A 16304-nucleotide genomic window follows, 5' to 3' on the forward strand; every position below is an offset into this window, starting at 1 on the left:
TAAACAATGATTGTCCTCTCTTTAGGGTAAGCTTTGTTTTGAAGTAAAACTTATCCTAACAATTTTGTTCATGGTAGCATGAGAACAAGAGTCTGCCACTTCTCTTTCAGCTTCTCCGAGCCACAGAGATATTGAAAGCATGCTATAGTTATTGAGACATTCTTCAGTACAGTCTGCAATGCAGTCAGCGCAGCTTGGGCTAGTATTGTTTAATGTGCGGTTTGAATTCTTTTCTCATGTGTAGATGCAAAGCATGCTACTAATATATGACGTAAAACCTGACAGCTTTATTGAGCATCATTACAGCTGGCATTTTCACTCTGTTAAGCTCACTCATCTCTGACTTCCTATGTGATAACTGGAAAAGACATTAAGAATGACATGTTTATGTGTGTCGACACAGTTGATCAATCTACCTGACTGTGGGCAATGCTGACTAAGGTGTACGAGGTATATAACTTGAAGGTTAGTAATGGAAGTGGTAAGGGACTGGGAAATGGGGGCTCTGATATTTTATAACCTTTAATGGCCCTTGTATCACAATCAGATGTAGCAGAAATTTGGATTTAATCATGTGAGAATATTTCATAGCATTTCTCATACTTCACTCAGTTCATAAAATTATTATAGAACTGTACTTTTAAAATGTTAGTTGCCATTGAGAAAGAAATTAGGGAGAAGAGAGAGAGAGAGAGAGAGAGAGAGAGAGAGAGAGAGAGAGAGAGAGAGAGAGAGAGAATGAAAGGAGGGAGGAAGCAAAGGAGTTAATTCTAATAATAAAAGCTGAGAGGACTGGAAAGTATTTGAAAGGTTAAGAGCTATTGCAAGGGACCCATGTTTCTTCCAATCACTCATTAGATGTTTCAAAACCATATGGAATTCCCCGGGCTCCCCTGCCCTCTTCCAACTTCTGTGGGCCCCAGGCATGTACATGTTGCACACACATACATGCATATAAAGCTCATACACAAAAAGTACAATAAAAACCTATCTAATATAAAATAAAATAATATCTATCTAAAAACTTTTAATAGTAAGGCCTAAAGATGGTGATGTGCCTACTTGATGCCAGGTTCTATGCTCAACCACTTACCATGTGCTTTCTCGTTGACATTCCCAGTAAAATTATGAGTTATGTTGCTGTATTTAAACCTCATTGTGCTAATCAGGGCCCCATGCAGAGGATAACTGATGGGTCCAAAGTCATTCAGCTACACAGAATTAGCCTGAGAACTGAGTTTCAACTACAGACAGTCCAACCGGAACACATGCTCTTATGAAAAACAGCACATTACTGGATCTGTTTGAAACTCAAATAAAATCCTTGGCTCTTTGGGACAATCAAACAGGGCCTTGCATCTTCCCATACCACCTCCTCATTTTCTTCAAATGATACTCTATAATGGATAAAAGTGTGTGGGTATCTAAGGTGCTCAGAGCTAACTTGTGCACGTTCTAATCCTTTTTAAAAATAAACTATTAATAATTATTCATCATCATCGTCGTCATTATTATTATTATTATTATTATTATTATTATTATTATTATTATGAATGTGGCTGACGGTGGAGGAGGACTGAGAAACCAAGGACAATGGCGATGAGCTTGAACTCTACAGCATGGACGGGCTCACTGTGAGCCTTGTCAGTTTGGTTGCTCACCTTCCTGGACTTAGGGGGAGCTGGGAGGACCTTGGACTTAACATAGTGAAGGGAATCCTGATGGCTGTTTGGCTTGGAGAGGGGCGGAGTGGGGGTATGGGTGGAAGGGAGGGGAGGGAAGGGGGAGGAGGAGGGGAGAAGATGGAAATTTTTAATAAAAAAATGAGAAAAAAAATAAAATAAACTATTAATAATTATTCATCATCATCGTCATTATTATTATTATTATTATTATTAGAACAAAACTACAAATGAAAGGAAAAGAACATACCTGTATTTTTTGATAAAGAGTTAAGACGCAATTTCAGTAATATCAAAACATTTAATAACTCATGCTTGAAATGCTCATTTATTAAGTGTTTAATCTAGCAAACCTAATTTGGTAGCAACCTTTTTCTGACAAAGAGTTATTGGGACTAGCCTGCTTAGACCATGGTTCAACGTGGAGCAGATGCTGAGCCCTCGAGCGGCTATAAATTTTCAGCAGGTGTGTGGCTTGCTGCTTCATTGGCGTTTAACACAAATTTTATGTCTCTGCTTATGTAAGGGTATGTTCATTAGCTCTGTCTTGCTAACTGAGTGACTACAGAGCTACTCATCCACAGAATCACATCTGTTGGTAAGTAAGTGAACTGTTTGATCATCCTCATACATATTGATAAAAGCAAGGATCCACATAAAGCCCTGCCCTCAGACCCTCACATGCTAAGGAAGGACTGCACATCCAATACAGGCATTTACTGCTGAAGGGAAAAATAGTGTCGATAAGCCAGTTGTCCAAGAAATCTGTGTGAGCTACATCATTGAACATTTAGGAACTGAATTCTTGAGGTAAAGAATATAGAAAATATACCTAAAACTTTAGAAAGGCCTATTATAGCTTAACGCAAAAGCTTTAATTTAGCCTTAGAGCTCAGAAGGGCATGTTTACTCATTATTGTAAAACTTTTGGTTTACTTTTCCTGTCCCAATTAAATGTCACACTTAGATTTATTTAAAACAATTTCAAAATGTTTTAAAGCATGCTATGTGGAAGAAAGTATCCTATTCTGAATACATTTATTTCCGATTTCATATTTCGGGGGAATTTAGAGTATTTGTATAGCTATTATAAGGTATCTGGAGATAGGGTCCAAATGTAAAAGCAAAATCCTGTTAGGATGGATATCTATTTAACCTATTATAATTCTATATGATTCTATACACTGTTTGTAGCGCACCTACATTCTGACTGGGTCCTCCCTAGTGGAGCAGGCATAGTATTTTTATACTTGGTGTGTTATATTAATACTCAAAGAGTGTCAAATTTGTCATTTAGACTTAAATTATTATGACAAAAGTGCTTGTCTCACCCTGTGTGTCCACCTCCTCTTCCTCACCTGATTCTCTGAATGGACTGTAGTGATATACTTCCTGGCTATGCCCCTCTTTACAGCTAGCTGCTCTGGCTTTCTCTGAACCCTCGCACCGCACCACGACCCCTGTCTTACTCATCATTCTATCCCCAATGTACACAAAATTGTGCCTGGCTCAGAAGAGGAGAGCATTTATTTCAAATCAATTCAGCGAGTGAGCAAATGTGCCTGAAGCCACCCAAGCCATCAAATGTCTAGTGCAGTCTCAAGGTTCCCAGGTGTCCAAGGACATGTCCCCAGTTTGCTCCTTGAGCAGCTAAGGAGAGGGGGCCTGAACTGGCCCTTTACTATAGCCACACTGGTGATTATCTTGATAGCACCATTGAACCTTCATCTGGCATTGGATGGAGATAGAGACAGAGGCCCACACTGGAGCACTGAACTGAGCTCCCAAGGTCCAAATGAGGAGCAGAAGGAGAGAACATGAGCAAGGAATTCAGGACCCCGTAAGGGTTGCATCCATTCACTGAGACAATGGAACTAATCTACTGGGAACTCCCCAAGGCCAACTGGACTGGGACTGATGGAGCTTGTGATCAAACTGGACTCTCTGAACGTGGCTGACAAGGAGGGCTGACTGAGAAGCCAAGGACAATAGCACTGGGTTTTGATTCTACTGTTCTGGCTCTGTGGGAACCTGGTCTGTTTGGATCCTCACCTTCCTAGACCTGGGTGGAGGGGGGAGGACCTTGGACTTCCCACAGGGCAGGGAACCCTGACTGCTCCTTGGACTGGAGAGGGATGGGGAGGGGAGTGGGGAGAGAGGAAGGGAAATGGGAGGAGGGGAGGAGGTGAAAATTTGTAAAATTATATAATTTAATAAAAAAATACAAAAAGAAAAGCAAATGGAGAAGTTGGAAATCTATTGTTCATCTTCCTCTGTGTCGGGACAATGACTAATAATTATTCTTTTCAGTCTAGTACTAAGAAAGCAAAAGTAGAGATGAACAAGAACCATGAAGAATGATTCTTCAGGGGGAAAACTCAGAGATCAGAAGACCAATAGTTGTCTAGGGAGGTGAGAAAGGGACTACTTATCTACCTAACCCATAGCAGAAGTCTAGGTTGTGTGAGGATGGGAATAAGAGATTTCATTCGGAGACTTTCTGAGAAAGGTGTAGGAACTACTACTGTGTATGAGTAGAACCAGAGAAGGAAGTAAGATGTTCTATTATGCTTTAAGGAGGATTGCTGCAGCATTTACCTATAATCCCAGGACTTAGTCCCAGTATTTGGGGAGATGAGTCAGGAGGAACAGGACATTGGGAGGTCAGCCTGTGCTTTTCTGTTTTAGAAAACAGAGAGAGTTGTGATCTTTATATCCTCCTACTCCTAATGCTATTTTAAGAATGCAAATAAATACTGTAGTTTTCTTGAAATTAACATTTGATGCCTAAGTGTGATTTTTCAACCCTGTCTGCATGAAAAAGTGAAAGGCTTGGAGGAGGGTTTTTCTCAGGTTTGAACCTTCTAAATATGGCACAAAGAAACAAGGAAGGTAATGTGGAAGGACAAGCTCATTTCTTTTATGGACACAACTTTCCACAGGATCCAAGAAATGCCTACACACAGAGAAAGCTCTAAACATCTATAGATCTAATAGATGAAACTATTCCTGTAAACCCATGGTGAGATTTCTAGAAATACACTTACTAGTATCTCCTCTTGCACAAAGAGAGGGACATGATTTTTGTACTTGACAATCTTTTTCTTGTACATGGTATTTGGAAATGGATTCTTAAAGTTAATTTCCTATTCTTACCTGGTTTCAACCTGACCTCTAAATAGTAATATATTGTTTTGCAAGGCAAACATTTTTCTTTAACTAAAGTATTTCCATACTTTATCCACTGCCCAGACTCCCACAACACAGACTCTGAAGCAATATTTGCATTTTTTAAGATTCATTTTATTTTTATTTGTGTGTGTGTGTGTGTGTGTGTGTGTGTGTGTGTGTCTGTATGGGTGTGTGCATGTCAGTCGCAATGCATGTGAAGGCCCAAGAGCTAAAGTTACAATCAGATTTGAGCCACTAGATGTAGATGCTGGAAACTGAACTTGTGTGCTCTGTATGAGCAGTAAGTATTCCTAATTGCTAGCCCTTCTCTACAGCCCTAGGAATATTTATTTTGATTATGATATTTTAAGAATATGTAAATTATTCCCAAGAGAAATGCACAGCAAACTCAGCTGCTTATATCTAAGGATGCTGTTCTTTATCTAAAGGGAATTTGCCTCAATATATCTGCAAGCTTTTTTACCTTGGCCACGAGAGCACTGGATCTTCTCTCTTGCCAAGCTATAACTTGATTTCTTTTCCTCAGTTACCTCAGATGATGCTCCTTCTGTGGATTTTGGCTTTCGAGTTGATATCGAAGAGAAGGGATTCTACACAGAGAACTTTCATTCAACAGCATGGGTTTTCCGGGGTGATGACGGGAAGCCTGAAGACAGCCCCAGGTGTCTTAGTAAAAAGCCGAGACCAGTAGCTGGTAAGGACTTTCGAATTACAGCAACATGCATATGACTTAGAAAACTCATAGCCACTGAGTACTGAAAAATATGGGAGGTTGACATGAGTTTAAAAATCTGAAATTATTAAATGAAAACTATTTTAAAAGCTATTCTTTAAAAATATGTTATCAGAAGTGGTGGTTTAAAAGAAAATGTCTCCCAAAGGAAGCAGCATTATTAAGAATTGTGGCTTTGGTGGAATGTGTGTGGCTTTACTGGAGGAACTGTGTTACTGCAGAGGCAGGCTTTGGGGTCTCAGATATGCTCAAGTCACACCCAGTGTCTCAGACCACTTCCTGTTGTTTGCAAGCTACCTCTCCAGCACCATGTATGTCTACATGCCACCATGTCCCACCATGATAATAATGGACTGAACCTCTGAAACTGTAAGCCACCGTCTCAATTAAATGTTTCCTTTTATAAGTGTTGCCATGGTTACAGTATCTCTTCATGGCAATAGAAATCCTAACTAAGATGGAAGTTGTACTGGCTGGTTTTGTGTGTCAACTTGACACAAGCTAGAGTCATCTGAGAGGAAGGAGCCTCACTTGAGCAAAAGCCTCCATGATATTCAGCTGTAAGTCATTTTCTTAATTAGTTATAGGTGGGGGAAGGCCCAAGCCATTGTGGATGGTGCCATCTCTGGGCTCGTGGTCCTGGGTTCTATAAGAAAGCAGCCTGAGCAAACCATGAGAAGCAAGCCAGTAAGCAGCAACCCTCCATGGCCTTTGCATCTGCTCCTGCCTCCAGGACCCTTCTCTATTTGAGTTTCTGTCCTGACTTCCTTCAGTAGTGAACAACAAGGTGGAAGTGTAAGCTGAATAAACTCTTTCCTTCTCTCCAGTTTGCTTTTTGGTCATGGTGTTTCATCACAGCAATAGAAATCCTAACTAAGACACCAAGAATGAATATGCCAACTTGGATGGGGAAAATCCCATATGGCATCTGCTCCTAGATGAAAAATAACAGGCAATTAATGGCTGCTGAGAGAGAGAGAATCAATATTCTTTGGAGACAAGCCTAATGATAGGTCATATAATTCCAAATAGATAGACCTAAACATTTATAAACATATAAGTATATAAACAGCACTAGAGGACTGAGCCCATCATATTGTATTTCTAGATCCGTATGTGTATGTGTAACGATAATAATAAAAGAATAAGAAGCCATGAATTTGAGAGGGAGTTGGGGGGATGGCAACATATAGGGTGGCAGAGAAGAAGAGGGGAAATTACGTAAATATATATCATATAAAAGTCTCAAAAATCAGGACCTTGGGAGCTCAGTCCGGTCCTGATGAGGAGCAAAAGGAGGGAGATCATGAGCAAGGAAGTCAGGACCGTGAGGAGTGCGTTTACCCATTGAGACGGTGGGACAGATCTAACGGGAGACCACCAAGTCCTGTTGGAATGGGACTGATGGAACAGGGGACCAAACCGGACTCTCTGAATGTGGCTGACGGTGGAGGAGGACTGAGAAACCAAGGACAACGGCAATGAGCATGAACTCTTCAGCATGGACGGGCTCACTGTGAGCCTTGTCAGTTTGGTTGCTCACCTTCCTGGACTTAGGGGGAGCTGGGAGGACCTTGGACTTAACATAGTGAAGGGAACCCTGATGGCTCTTTGTCTTGGAGAGGGGCGGAGTGGGAGTATGGGTGGAAGGGAGGGGAGGGAAGGGGGAGGAGGAGGGGAGGAGATGGAAATTTTTAATAAAAAAAATGAGGAAAAAAAGTCTCAAAAATCTAAAAAGAGCTTTTTCTTCAGAATACTAACTCTAGATTTGTAGGAATAAATAATTGAAGTTGAGGGTAATGGTACATACCTAAGATTCTGCATGCAGGAAGTGGAAGCCAGGTTGCGGCCAGAGAAATGACTCAGTAGAGCGAACACTGTTCTTGCAGTGAACACTGCAGCACCCATGTCAGACAGCTCACATTTAACTCCTCATGCAGGGGACTCAAAAGCCTCTGACCTCCACAGTCACCTATATACGCATGCATATACCACAACCAAATACAGGACTACACATAATTAAAAAGTAGTAAAAATAATTTTTTTAAAAAAGAAACCAAAATCAGCCTTCATTTCATGGTGAGTATAAGCTCAGTTTGGGGTCCATATAACTTGCCTCACAAAGGAACATTAAATGTGACAAATCTTACAGCAAATTTTCTTATGAGAAGGAAATAAGATAAATCAGACAAACAACAAGATCAATGATGGTGATCCAAGAGTAATCTTAAAAACATTAAGGTTCTATGTATAATTTTTATTTGAGTTTCTGGTATAATAGAAGAACCCCAGATTTAAAGTAGGAGCCTCATGGCCAGCAATCTACTAAACTCACTGATGGAGATCAGGCACCCATTATGGTCCTGTCTCATCTTAGAAAAGCAAATCATGGTTTTGAATGAATGAATAAGATACTGTAAGTACAGTGAGTAAGAAGTACTGCGGAGTGAGTACTGAGTAACACAAGCCATGTTACTGTACAGAAGATACTCATTGATATTCTTATCCCTGATTTATAGCATTAAAAAACTTGAAATTATGAACACAAAAATGAAATTGAATTTTTAATATATCTTGGCTACTTCTATCTCTCACTTTATTTTGTGCAGAATAATAAGTATATTCATATAAATATATTTGTATATTCATGTGTAAATTATACACAGTTTAATTACATAATACACTTACTAAAGGAGCAAATATGTTTGACTGTCTTTTTCCCCTGGAATCGGCTACATCACTTACTCATACTGGGATGTACACATCTTGACTGAGTAGCACTGGGAGATCAAAAAATTAATATAGACATTTGGAAAATGAGTCACAGACAAATGGACAGTTTTTAAATAAAACATTTTAACTACCTCATAATATTTTTAAAATACTGTAATGATAATCTACATGTGTTAAAAAGGAAAATGCATTTTAGACATGAAATGGAGCTCAATCCTTAATTTCCTAGTTCTGAGTTGGAAAATAGTCAAGCCAAGGTGTCTCTCCCTGCAAAGCTACATTGTTGTAGCCACTTTAAAGATGTAGGGTGTTTTGGTGTGTGAGTTTCATTATTTTTATAGAAATATGTGCTCTTTATTTGGATTTTTCCAGCCAACAATATGATGCTAAGAAAGTATTGTCTAGAGGGATAAATTACTTGACGATACATCCACAGTCTGTGAAACAATGGCATTCATTTGTAGCTCCTCAGCAGCTGTGTGGCACTTATAGATTATGCACTAGATAGTGCCATGGGAAAGGAAAGACTATAAATCTTAAAATATGAGAAAATTGTCTTCAGAATGGGAGAGGAACACGCTACCAACATGTTGATTTTGTCCTCCCACAGGAGAGTTCTACAGCTGAGCTCACCATTTAAAGACTTTAGTGAAATGTTTATTCTTCCATACATGTTGTTGACATTCAGTTTGCTTGACTGAAAAACCCAAGCCACAGAAACATGACCTTGAAAGCAATAGCTATTTTAATAATCTCATGAAATATAAAAACAAAACAATAAATGTGATTTGATTTGAATCAACACATAAAAATCTTCCATTAATCAAATATGTGCTGGGTAAATCGATCTGTCAAAAGCAGAAGATAGCATCAAGAGAGGAACCTAGAGGGAACAAGAAACCTTGAAAAGTAGAGATATTAGAAATTATTGTTACAACAGTCAGAAATGGATTTCTGCTTTTCTTTTTGTGCCGATTAGCTAGCAGCCTATCTCAGAGTGTTGAAATATTAATTCCTAAGTCCTTGAATTTCCCAGTTCTGCCTCCTAAATAATGAGATCCAATAAGACACTGTCCAAATAGTTAATGCCAAGAGAGAATTCCCTTAATGAGTAACAAACTTTCCCAGAAGCACAGAGCATTGCAGAACACAGAACTTCAGAACTAGAATCCATAGAACACCTTCTCAGCAATATTGTTATGATTTTCTTGACAAAAAGAGAACAGCATGTTTTCTTCAGGCATTTTACAAAAACAAACATTCCTTCCAGAATCTACACGAAGACACTGCATCTTTCCATCCCTTTGACAGTGTAGGCACTTATGCTTCAAAAGGAAATAAAAAAATAAAACGGTCCTTCCTTCTCTGACTTTTCTACTACAATCCTATTATAAAAGAAATTGCCTTGCAGAAAAACAGTGTGCAGCAAATGTTTGTAAATTAATGACTCCTTCGTTGGGCTGCAATGAACCTGTGAAAAGGGCTGAATGTCTCCTTGTTTGTATCAGACGCTTGTCTTCCTTATCTGACCAAACAGGTGGCCACAACTGAGCACACCTGGGCAGAAAGCTTTGCCTTCTGCTATATTTGTTGCTTCTCACAAGAAACTTAGTATGAAATATAATGATTCACGCCAGAATATCTGAGAGAAAAATCAAGCAAATCATCTTACAAGCTCTGCAAAGTAATCTAAATTTATAATGAATAATATTTTTGCTAATGTTAGGAGACACTCATCTAAGACCATTTGTCAGCCATGTTGATGAAAAGGCTCTACAGCATGTGAAGGGCCAAACTAAGGTCTTTCACCACCTTCAGGAGCATTGTTGTCCATCACTTCAAAGTCTCCCAAGTTTCTTTGATTTTCTATGTGTTTTTAATTCTGCCTTTATTTTGTCTACACGTGGGTATAAATAGTACCTTTGTGTAGAGTGGAGTGGCGGGGCTGTGTCCCGCCACCCGGCTAGCTTTACCCAAAATAATTACACGGAAACTGTATTCATTTAAATAGTGCCTGGCCCCTGGCCCGTTATCTGTAGCTTCTTATTGGTTGATTCTCATATCTTGCTTTAACCCATATTTAGTAATTTATATAGCACCATGAGGGGTAGCTTACCAGGAGAGATCTTAACCTGCATCCATCTTGGAGATGAGAAGGATGGCTACTGCATATGAGGACTGCCTGAAGCATCTCCCCACTGCCTGCTACCCAGCATTCTGTTCTGTCTACTCCAACTACCTAATTTTCTGTTCTCTTAAAGGGCCAAGGCAGTATCTTTATTAATAATGAAAGTAACACATAGAAACTCCTCCATCATTTTTGGATGTGGACTTTAAGATAAAGCAACTGTACAAAAAAGAAAATTCTTTCCACCTAAGACTAGAGAAGGATCTGAATCTAAGAAGTAACAAGTACCATCCACAGAAGAAAAAGCAGCAGCAGGTAGAGAAAAGGCAGCAAAATATATTACTCAGAAATTATAACGCATTCTTACTTTGTATGAAAGGGAATTCTATTAAATTTCCATTTTAAGATGTTAGGTTACCCTACTATTTTCAATAGCTTGAAATTCTTATCTTAAACTTGCCCAGCATTTGCACACGTACCTTGGAGCTGAACTACTGTTTAGAATGTTCTTCTGAGGCTTGGGAAAGTCATCGGTTATATTTTATTATCATTTGCTCTTTACTTACTGTCTTCAAGTCTCCAAGGCTAAATGCCCATGATGGTCACAATCTGGAGTCACGCTTTTTCCCCCGTTTCTGAGGAATAGCAGCCCCTAATCGTTCTGTGATCTGTGAGGCTGCTCTTCAGAGTGGGCATAAAGGGAAAAGTGCCTGAAGATAGAAAAAAGTCAAGAAGGTCAATGAATGGATTGATGTTGAGAATAAGTTAAACTGGTTAACAAGCAGAAGCTGTGAGGAACACACACACTAAACACACACACACACACACATACACACAACAGAGAACATGATACAGAAAAAAGCAAGAAGCTGTGAAGGTAATAGGAAGAAAACAATTACGGGAGGAAAAAACTGGGCTACAGTAATTGAAGTTAGCTTGGTGACTGTAAAAGTCCATGCACCGTTATTGTAAACAGCTTAGGATTCTCCATTGACAATGTAAACCTACATGTTCCAAACTCTCCAACGCCAATTACTCTTGTATTTTTCAGAGTGAGAGAGGTCTTTTACTTTTCTAGGCTTCTGTAAAACTTCAGTTTGTGGACTGTTTCAGTTTTCTTTTTTTTTTCCACAAATAATGTTGGAATAAGTTCTCTTATTTATATATCTAAGCAACTCAGCATGGCTAGACCTGTGTGCTTTCTGAGTAGCTATGGCAGAGTACTTAAGGCTGAAACCTAAGGTATACTGCTGCCCAACAGAGGAAAGCTTTACTGTCTTGACATGAGTAGTTAACCTCTCTACATCTCAAAAGTCTCTTCTCTAAATAGTAATCATCATCATCATCATCATCATCATCTGTTGTGAAGATTAAATTATACCACATTATGAAACTATAACAATGAAATGCAGAGTTTTGTATAATTAATGCACTCTTTTCTAGAATACGTTCCTTCAATAATATAGAAAATAATACGATAATATTTGCAGATGGAAATTTCATTGTTAATAATAGTGATGAAAGCACTTTAATAATTGTGGGTGCTGAAACTAGTAATAAAGATACAATAATTCTAATTAAATGGTCTCATGATTCTAAATAATTAGTGAAAAGTAATTTCTAAATATAGCTTACTATGGAATAAAACATCTTTATTGCTACTTAATTATTAATATACATATTATTCATTTGTTCTCAGAAATTTTATCTACATATTCTATATTACCAAATTATATCCATGTGACTATAGATACATGAAATGAGGAAAGATAATTTTTAAGAAAATAATTAATTTAATAAAAATATTAGTCAGCAAAAATGTATATTATTATAGTCACATGAATATAATTTGGTAAAAAACAGTACATGATTATAGTCACATAATTAATGTATTCTACTGCCTAGCATTGCTTGGAACCATTCTATTAGGCCTGACATGCAATCAGTAAGTAAACATGCCACTCTTACAGTGCTGTAACAGTGTGTAGCACTGAATAGCAACTCAAAGCAATTCATTCTCTGCTTTCTTGCAGTTCGAGAGCGAACTGTGAGACTATTCAAAGGAACCGGAGATTACCCCTGGGGATTCCGAATTCAGTTCTCCAAACCAATCGTGGTAACTGAAGTGGATACCAGTAAGTGCTATCATAACAAGTTCAATTCATACCACAAGAGTCTTCTCACCCCTATCAAAATGTACAAAATAACCTGCCCTCTCTCCATCTTGTAATGTGCACATGTGCAGTAAAAGCAACTTCTAAGAGTGGTTACCAAACAATATTGAGAAGTGTTCCTATCACGACCACACATTATTTTGAAGTCCAGACTTCCTGTATGAAGTGCACTCCTCTGATAAAAACAGAGATGCTGACTGTTTTTTGCTATGCAAAAGATTCTGGGAGTTATATTTGCATTGAATTATATCCATCATGTCTCTTCTTGCATCCTTTTCAATTTTTATTCTTAACTAAAGTATTATATCATCCCTCTCCTCCATCGAACTCCTCCATACCCTCCAGCTCCCTGTCTTACTCTTGGTCTTTTTATTATTATTATTGCTACATATACATTAATACGTATATAAATACAACCTGCTGATTCCACTTTGTGTTGTTTTTATGCATATGGTTTCAAGACTAACCATTTGTTATTGGATAACAAATTAAGGGGCTCATTTTTGCAGAAGACTATTTCTCTATTTTTCAAGCAGTCATTAACTGCTTTCATCTATGGGTAGGAGCCTTGTGAGATTTCTCCCATTCATGTTGTGTTATCTACTGGTGTTAAAGTTGCTCAGGATTTGTTGAGGCAGCCATATTGTCATGCCTTAGTTGTCATATCTAGAAGACATACTCTCTCAGCAGACCTCCTGATATCTGGTTCTTGCAGTCTTTCCATCCCTTCTTCTTCAATGTTTTCTGAGCCTTGTATGTAGGAGTCAAACTGTAGAAGTATCAGTTGGGACTGGGCACCCCAGTATTAACCTTATTTTAAACCTAAGGGAGTGTCATGTATTTAGATATCTATTTCATTCATGTTCATGAATATTTTAGAGGAAGTGATTTAAATTGATTCATTTGCATTTAAATATAAAACCATATTGTATACCAGGGATTGAAGGAGTGCTATTCATTATAGATAAATGTTCTGAACAAAGTAATTTATATTTGTTCTCCATGTATATGCATATATGTATATATGAAGGTGAACACACCATATGAAGGGGAATGTGAATCAAATAATCCCACACTAGCTCCAAATAGAGTATAATAATGGGGTAATTTATTTAAGGGGGACTCACAGATCACAATGGGGAACAGGAATGGAATCCAGCAGGTATGAGAGAGAGAGAGAGAGAGAGAGAGAGAGAGAGAGAGAGAGAGAGAGAGAGAGAGAGAGAGAGGGAGAGAGAGAGAGCACAGCGGGAGCACACCTTTTAGTAACCAAAGCCATGCCCACCCTGGTCCAGCCTCTCAAAGGCCATTGTCTGAAGAAGGATCCCCATCATATATAAGAACTTAAAACGATATTATCATGATTATTTTACAAATGGATATATGAATGATCAAAGTCATTGGACAACATGTCTAAGTTTTAATGTCTCTAAGCACCAGGATTCAAGTCAGGATTTCAAGCTACTGAAGCAGAGTTTTTTCAGTTGGGACACAATCAAACACCTGACACAAGTGATTTAAACCATGGAGCAGATGAGCTGACTCACAAAACCGAAGGTTCAGAGAGAGTGCAGATGTTGGGTTTGTTTCAGTGATGCAGTCACTTCATCGGAAGCATGACTCGTTCATTCTTTTCATTGCTGTTGCAAGCTTCCACTCGGACCTAAATAATCCCAGCAGTTCTGGCTTTCCTCTCACAAATTACAGAGCCAGAGAAAGAGGACAAGCTTGATACCCCAAATAACCTCTTGACGACCGCACTGAACTGGCTCAGTTAGATCAGGTGAGGTTGTTTGGAGTGAATTATTAGAAAGTTAAGGCCTCCATAGACCAGAAAGTGGAGCAAGGCCCTTCATCTTGTACAAGTTTCCACAGACTAGAAAACAAAAAGAGGTGATCTTGTGAAGTGTAAGTTTCATTTCAGGATGTACTGATACAAGGGCACTCAGTACCCAGTGAGTTGTCAATAACAATCACACAAACAGCATCACACAGTTTATTCAAACACAAGGTTTTGCCTCTTCTTGATTTATTAGTATTTGGCATATGATCATTTTATTTTTGAGAAAATTTATCATATCCCAAGCATGATGGTACAATTCTGTAATCCCAACACTCTGGAAAGTGAGGCAGAAAAATTTCAAGTTCAAAGCCGACTTGGACTACATATGACCAATGTTTCAAATGAACAAAAATCCTACTATCAAATAATTAACTACTTTGAATCTTTCTTTGCTAGATATTGACCTAATTTATTTTCAACTATTGGGAATCATAAGCACATTAAGCCTTATATCATGTGTTCCTAGTCATACAGAGGGATTAACACTGCCTATAATACATAAATTATTATGAATTTAACATGGAATAATCTGTTAATTATAAAATAACTTTTCTCTATATTGTTTACCCAATTTATTTTACCAACGTATTTTCCCATTCTGAAATATCTAAAATGAATCGAAACTTTTGTCTTCTCTCTTAGGCAATAAATGGCTTTGTTCCTCTGTTTTGTAATTAAAAATCCAGACTAAACTCATAACCATAGAATTACAAAACAGTTAAATATAGTCACAGATATTTCAGAATTCCTTTCCAGTGTCCTTTCCTCCTCCTTTAGCTCTCAACTTGAGATCAGCTGAAGTATGTAAACATATGTTGGCTTCCTGACTATTTTCTCTACTTCTAATTCCTATTTATTGATACCATCAATTTGTACCTTTTTTCCTGTCTCCTCCAAATTAAATACAATCTTTCCACTACCCTTCTCTTAACTTACAACATATAAGAATCAGAAAAATTCTTTAAAGTAGTAAAGAAAGTTCCACTTACCCAGATTGTACCGTCTGAAAACAGAGTGAAATCTAGCAACACGTAACTGGGAGGCAGCTGCTGTGCCTCCCCAAACAAAGGAAGAGGGTGAGTATGCAGAGAGGCTCCAGCCCACGATGAAAGTCCAAAAGCTGACTGAGGAAAAGAAGCAAGACTGTATTGGAGAAGCCTCTAAACTTAGGGTACTATTGACACATCCTGAAACAAGCTAATAGTAACCAAGTATTGGCCAGAACTGAGCATTCATGGAGGAATCTTGCATTGGTTGACAATAGCCTGATTCTGTCAATGCCTCCAAATCCATTTACTCTCTGAAACAGCCATACAGAGCATGGCCTGAGTGAAGAAGGGGAAGGGTCCTAAAATTCAAGGAAGGCCACATTCAAACGTAATGAACCCCACTGTTTGACAGAGAAAAATTGAAGAAAACACAGCTTCCAGGCTGTGGTATGGTCACTGCACATGCTTCTTCTCTGGGTTTACACTGAGAGAGAGCAGCAGGTGGAGTCCAGTTTTACTGAGAAAAGGAGTATGGGTGACTTTAGGGTTGCACACAAGGCAGGTACAGGTTGCTCACAACAATGAACTCGTTTCTTGGCATAACATTCTGCATTGGCTATTATTATTATTGCTGTGGCAAAAGGCCAGGCAAATGCAAGAGGAACAGTTTATTCTAACTCCTGGATTTCGGGCATGTAGTCCTTGTGGCCAGAAAGGCACGATATAGTTCACAGTGGCAGAGAAGGCATGAAAAAGATTATGGTAGCAGGAAGGGAATGATGCAGACCATTGTGGCAGGGAAGGCATGCTGATATAGGCTGTGATGGCTA

At 38.5% G+C, this 16304-nt stretch overlaps 1 protein-coding gene across 4 annotated transcripts in view; it reads left to right on the plus strand.

The window, feature by feature from the left end:
• LOC119820369 overlaps window positions 1–16304 on the plus strand; it is a 131907-nt gene that overhangs the window by 36492 nt on the left and 79111 nt on the right. For all 4 annotated transcript variants that reach the window (XM_038338602.1, XM_038338604.1, XM_038338605.1 and 1 more), the window contains 2 exons: window positions 5401–5568; window positions 12502–12603. In XM_038338602.1, the coding sequence (XP_038194530.1) occupies window positions 5401–5568; window positions 12502–12603 (270 nt within the window). The remainder of the gene's footprint in view (window positions 1–5400; window positions 5569–12501; window positions 12604–16304) is intronic.

Source organism: Arvicola amphibius, chromosome 8 (genome assembly GCF_903992535.2).
Source record: "Arvicola amphibius chromosome 8, mArvAmp1.2, whole genome shotgun sequence".
NCBI lineage: Eukaryota > Metazoa > Chordata > Mammalia > Rodentia > Cricetidae > Arvicola > Arvicola amphibius.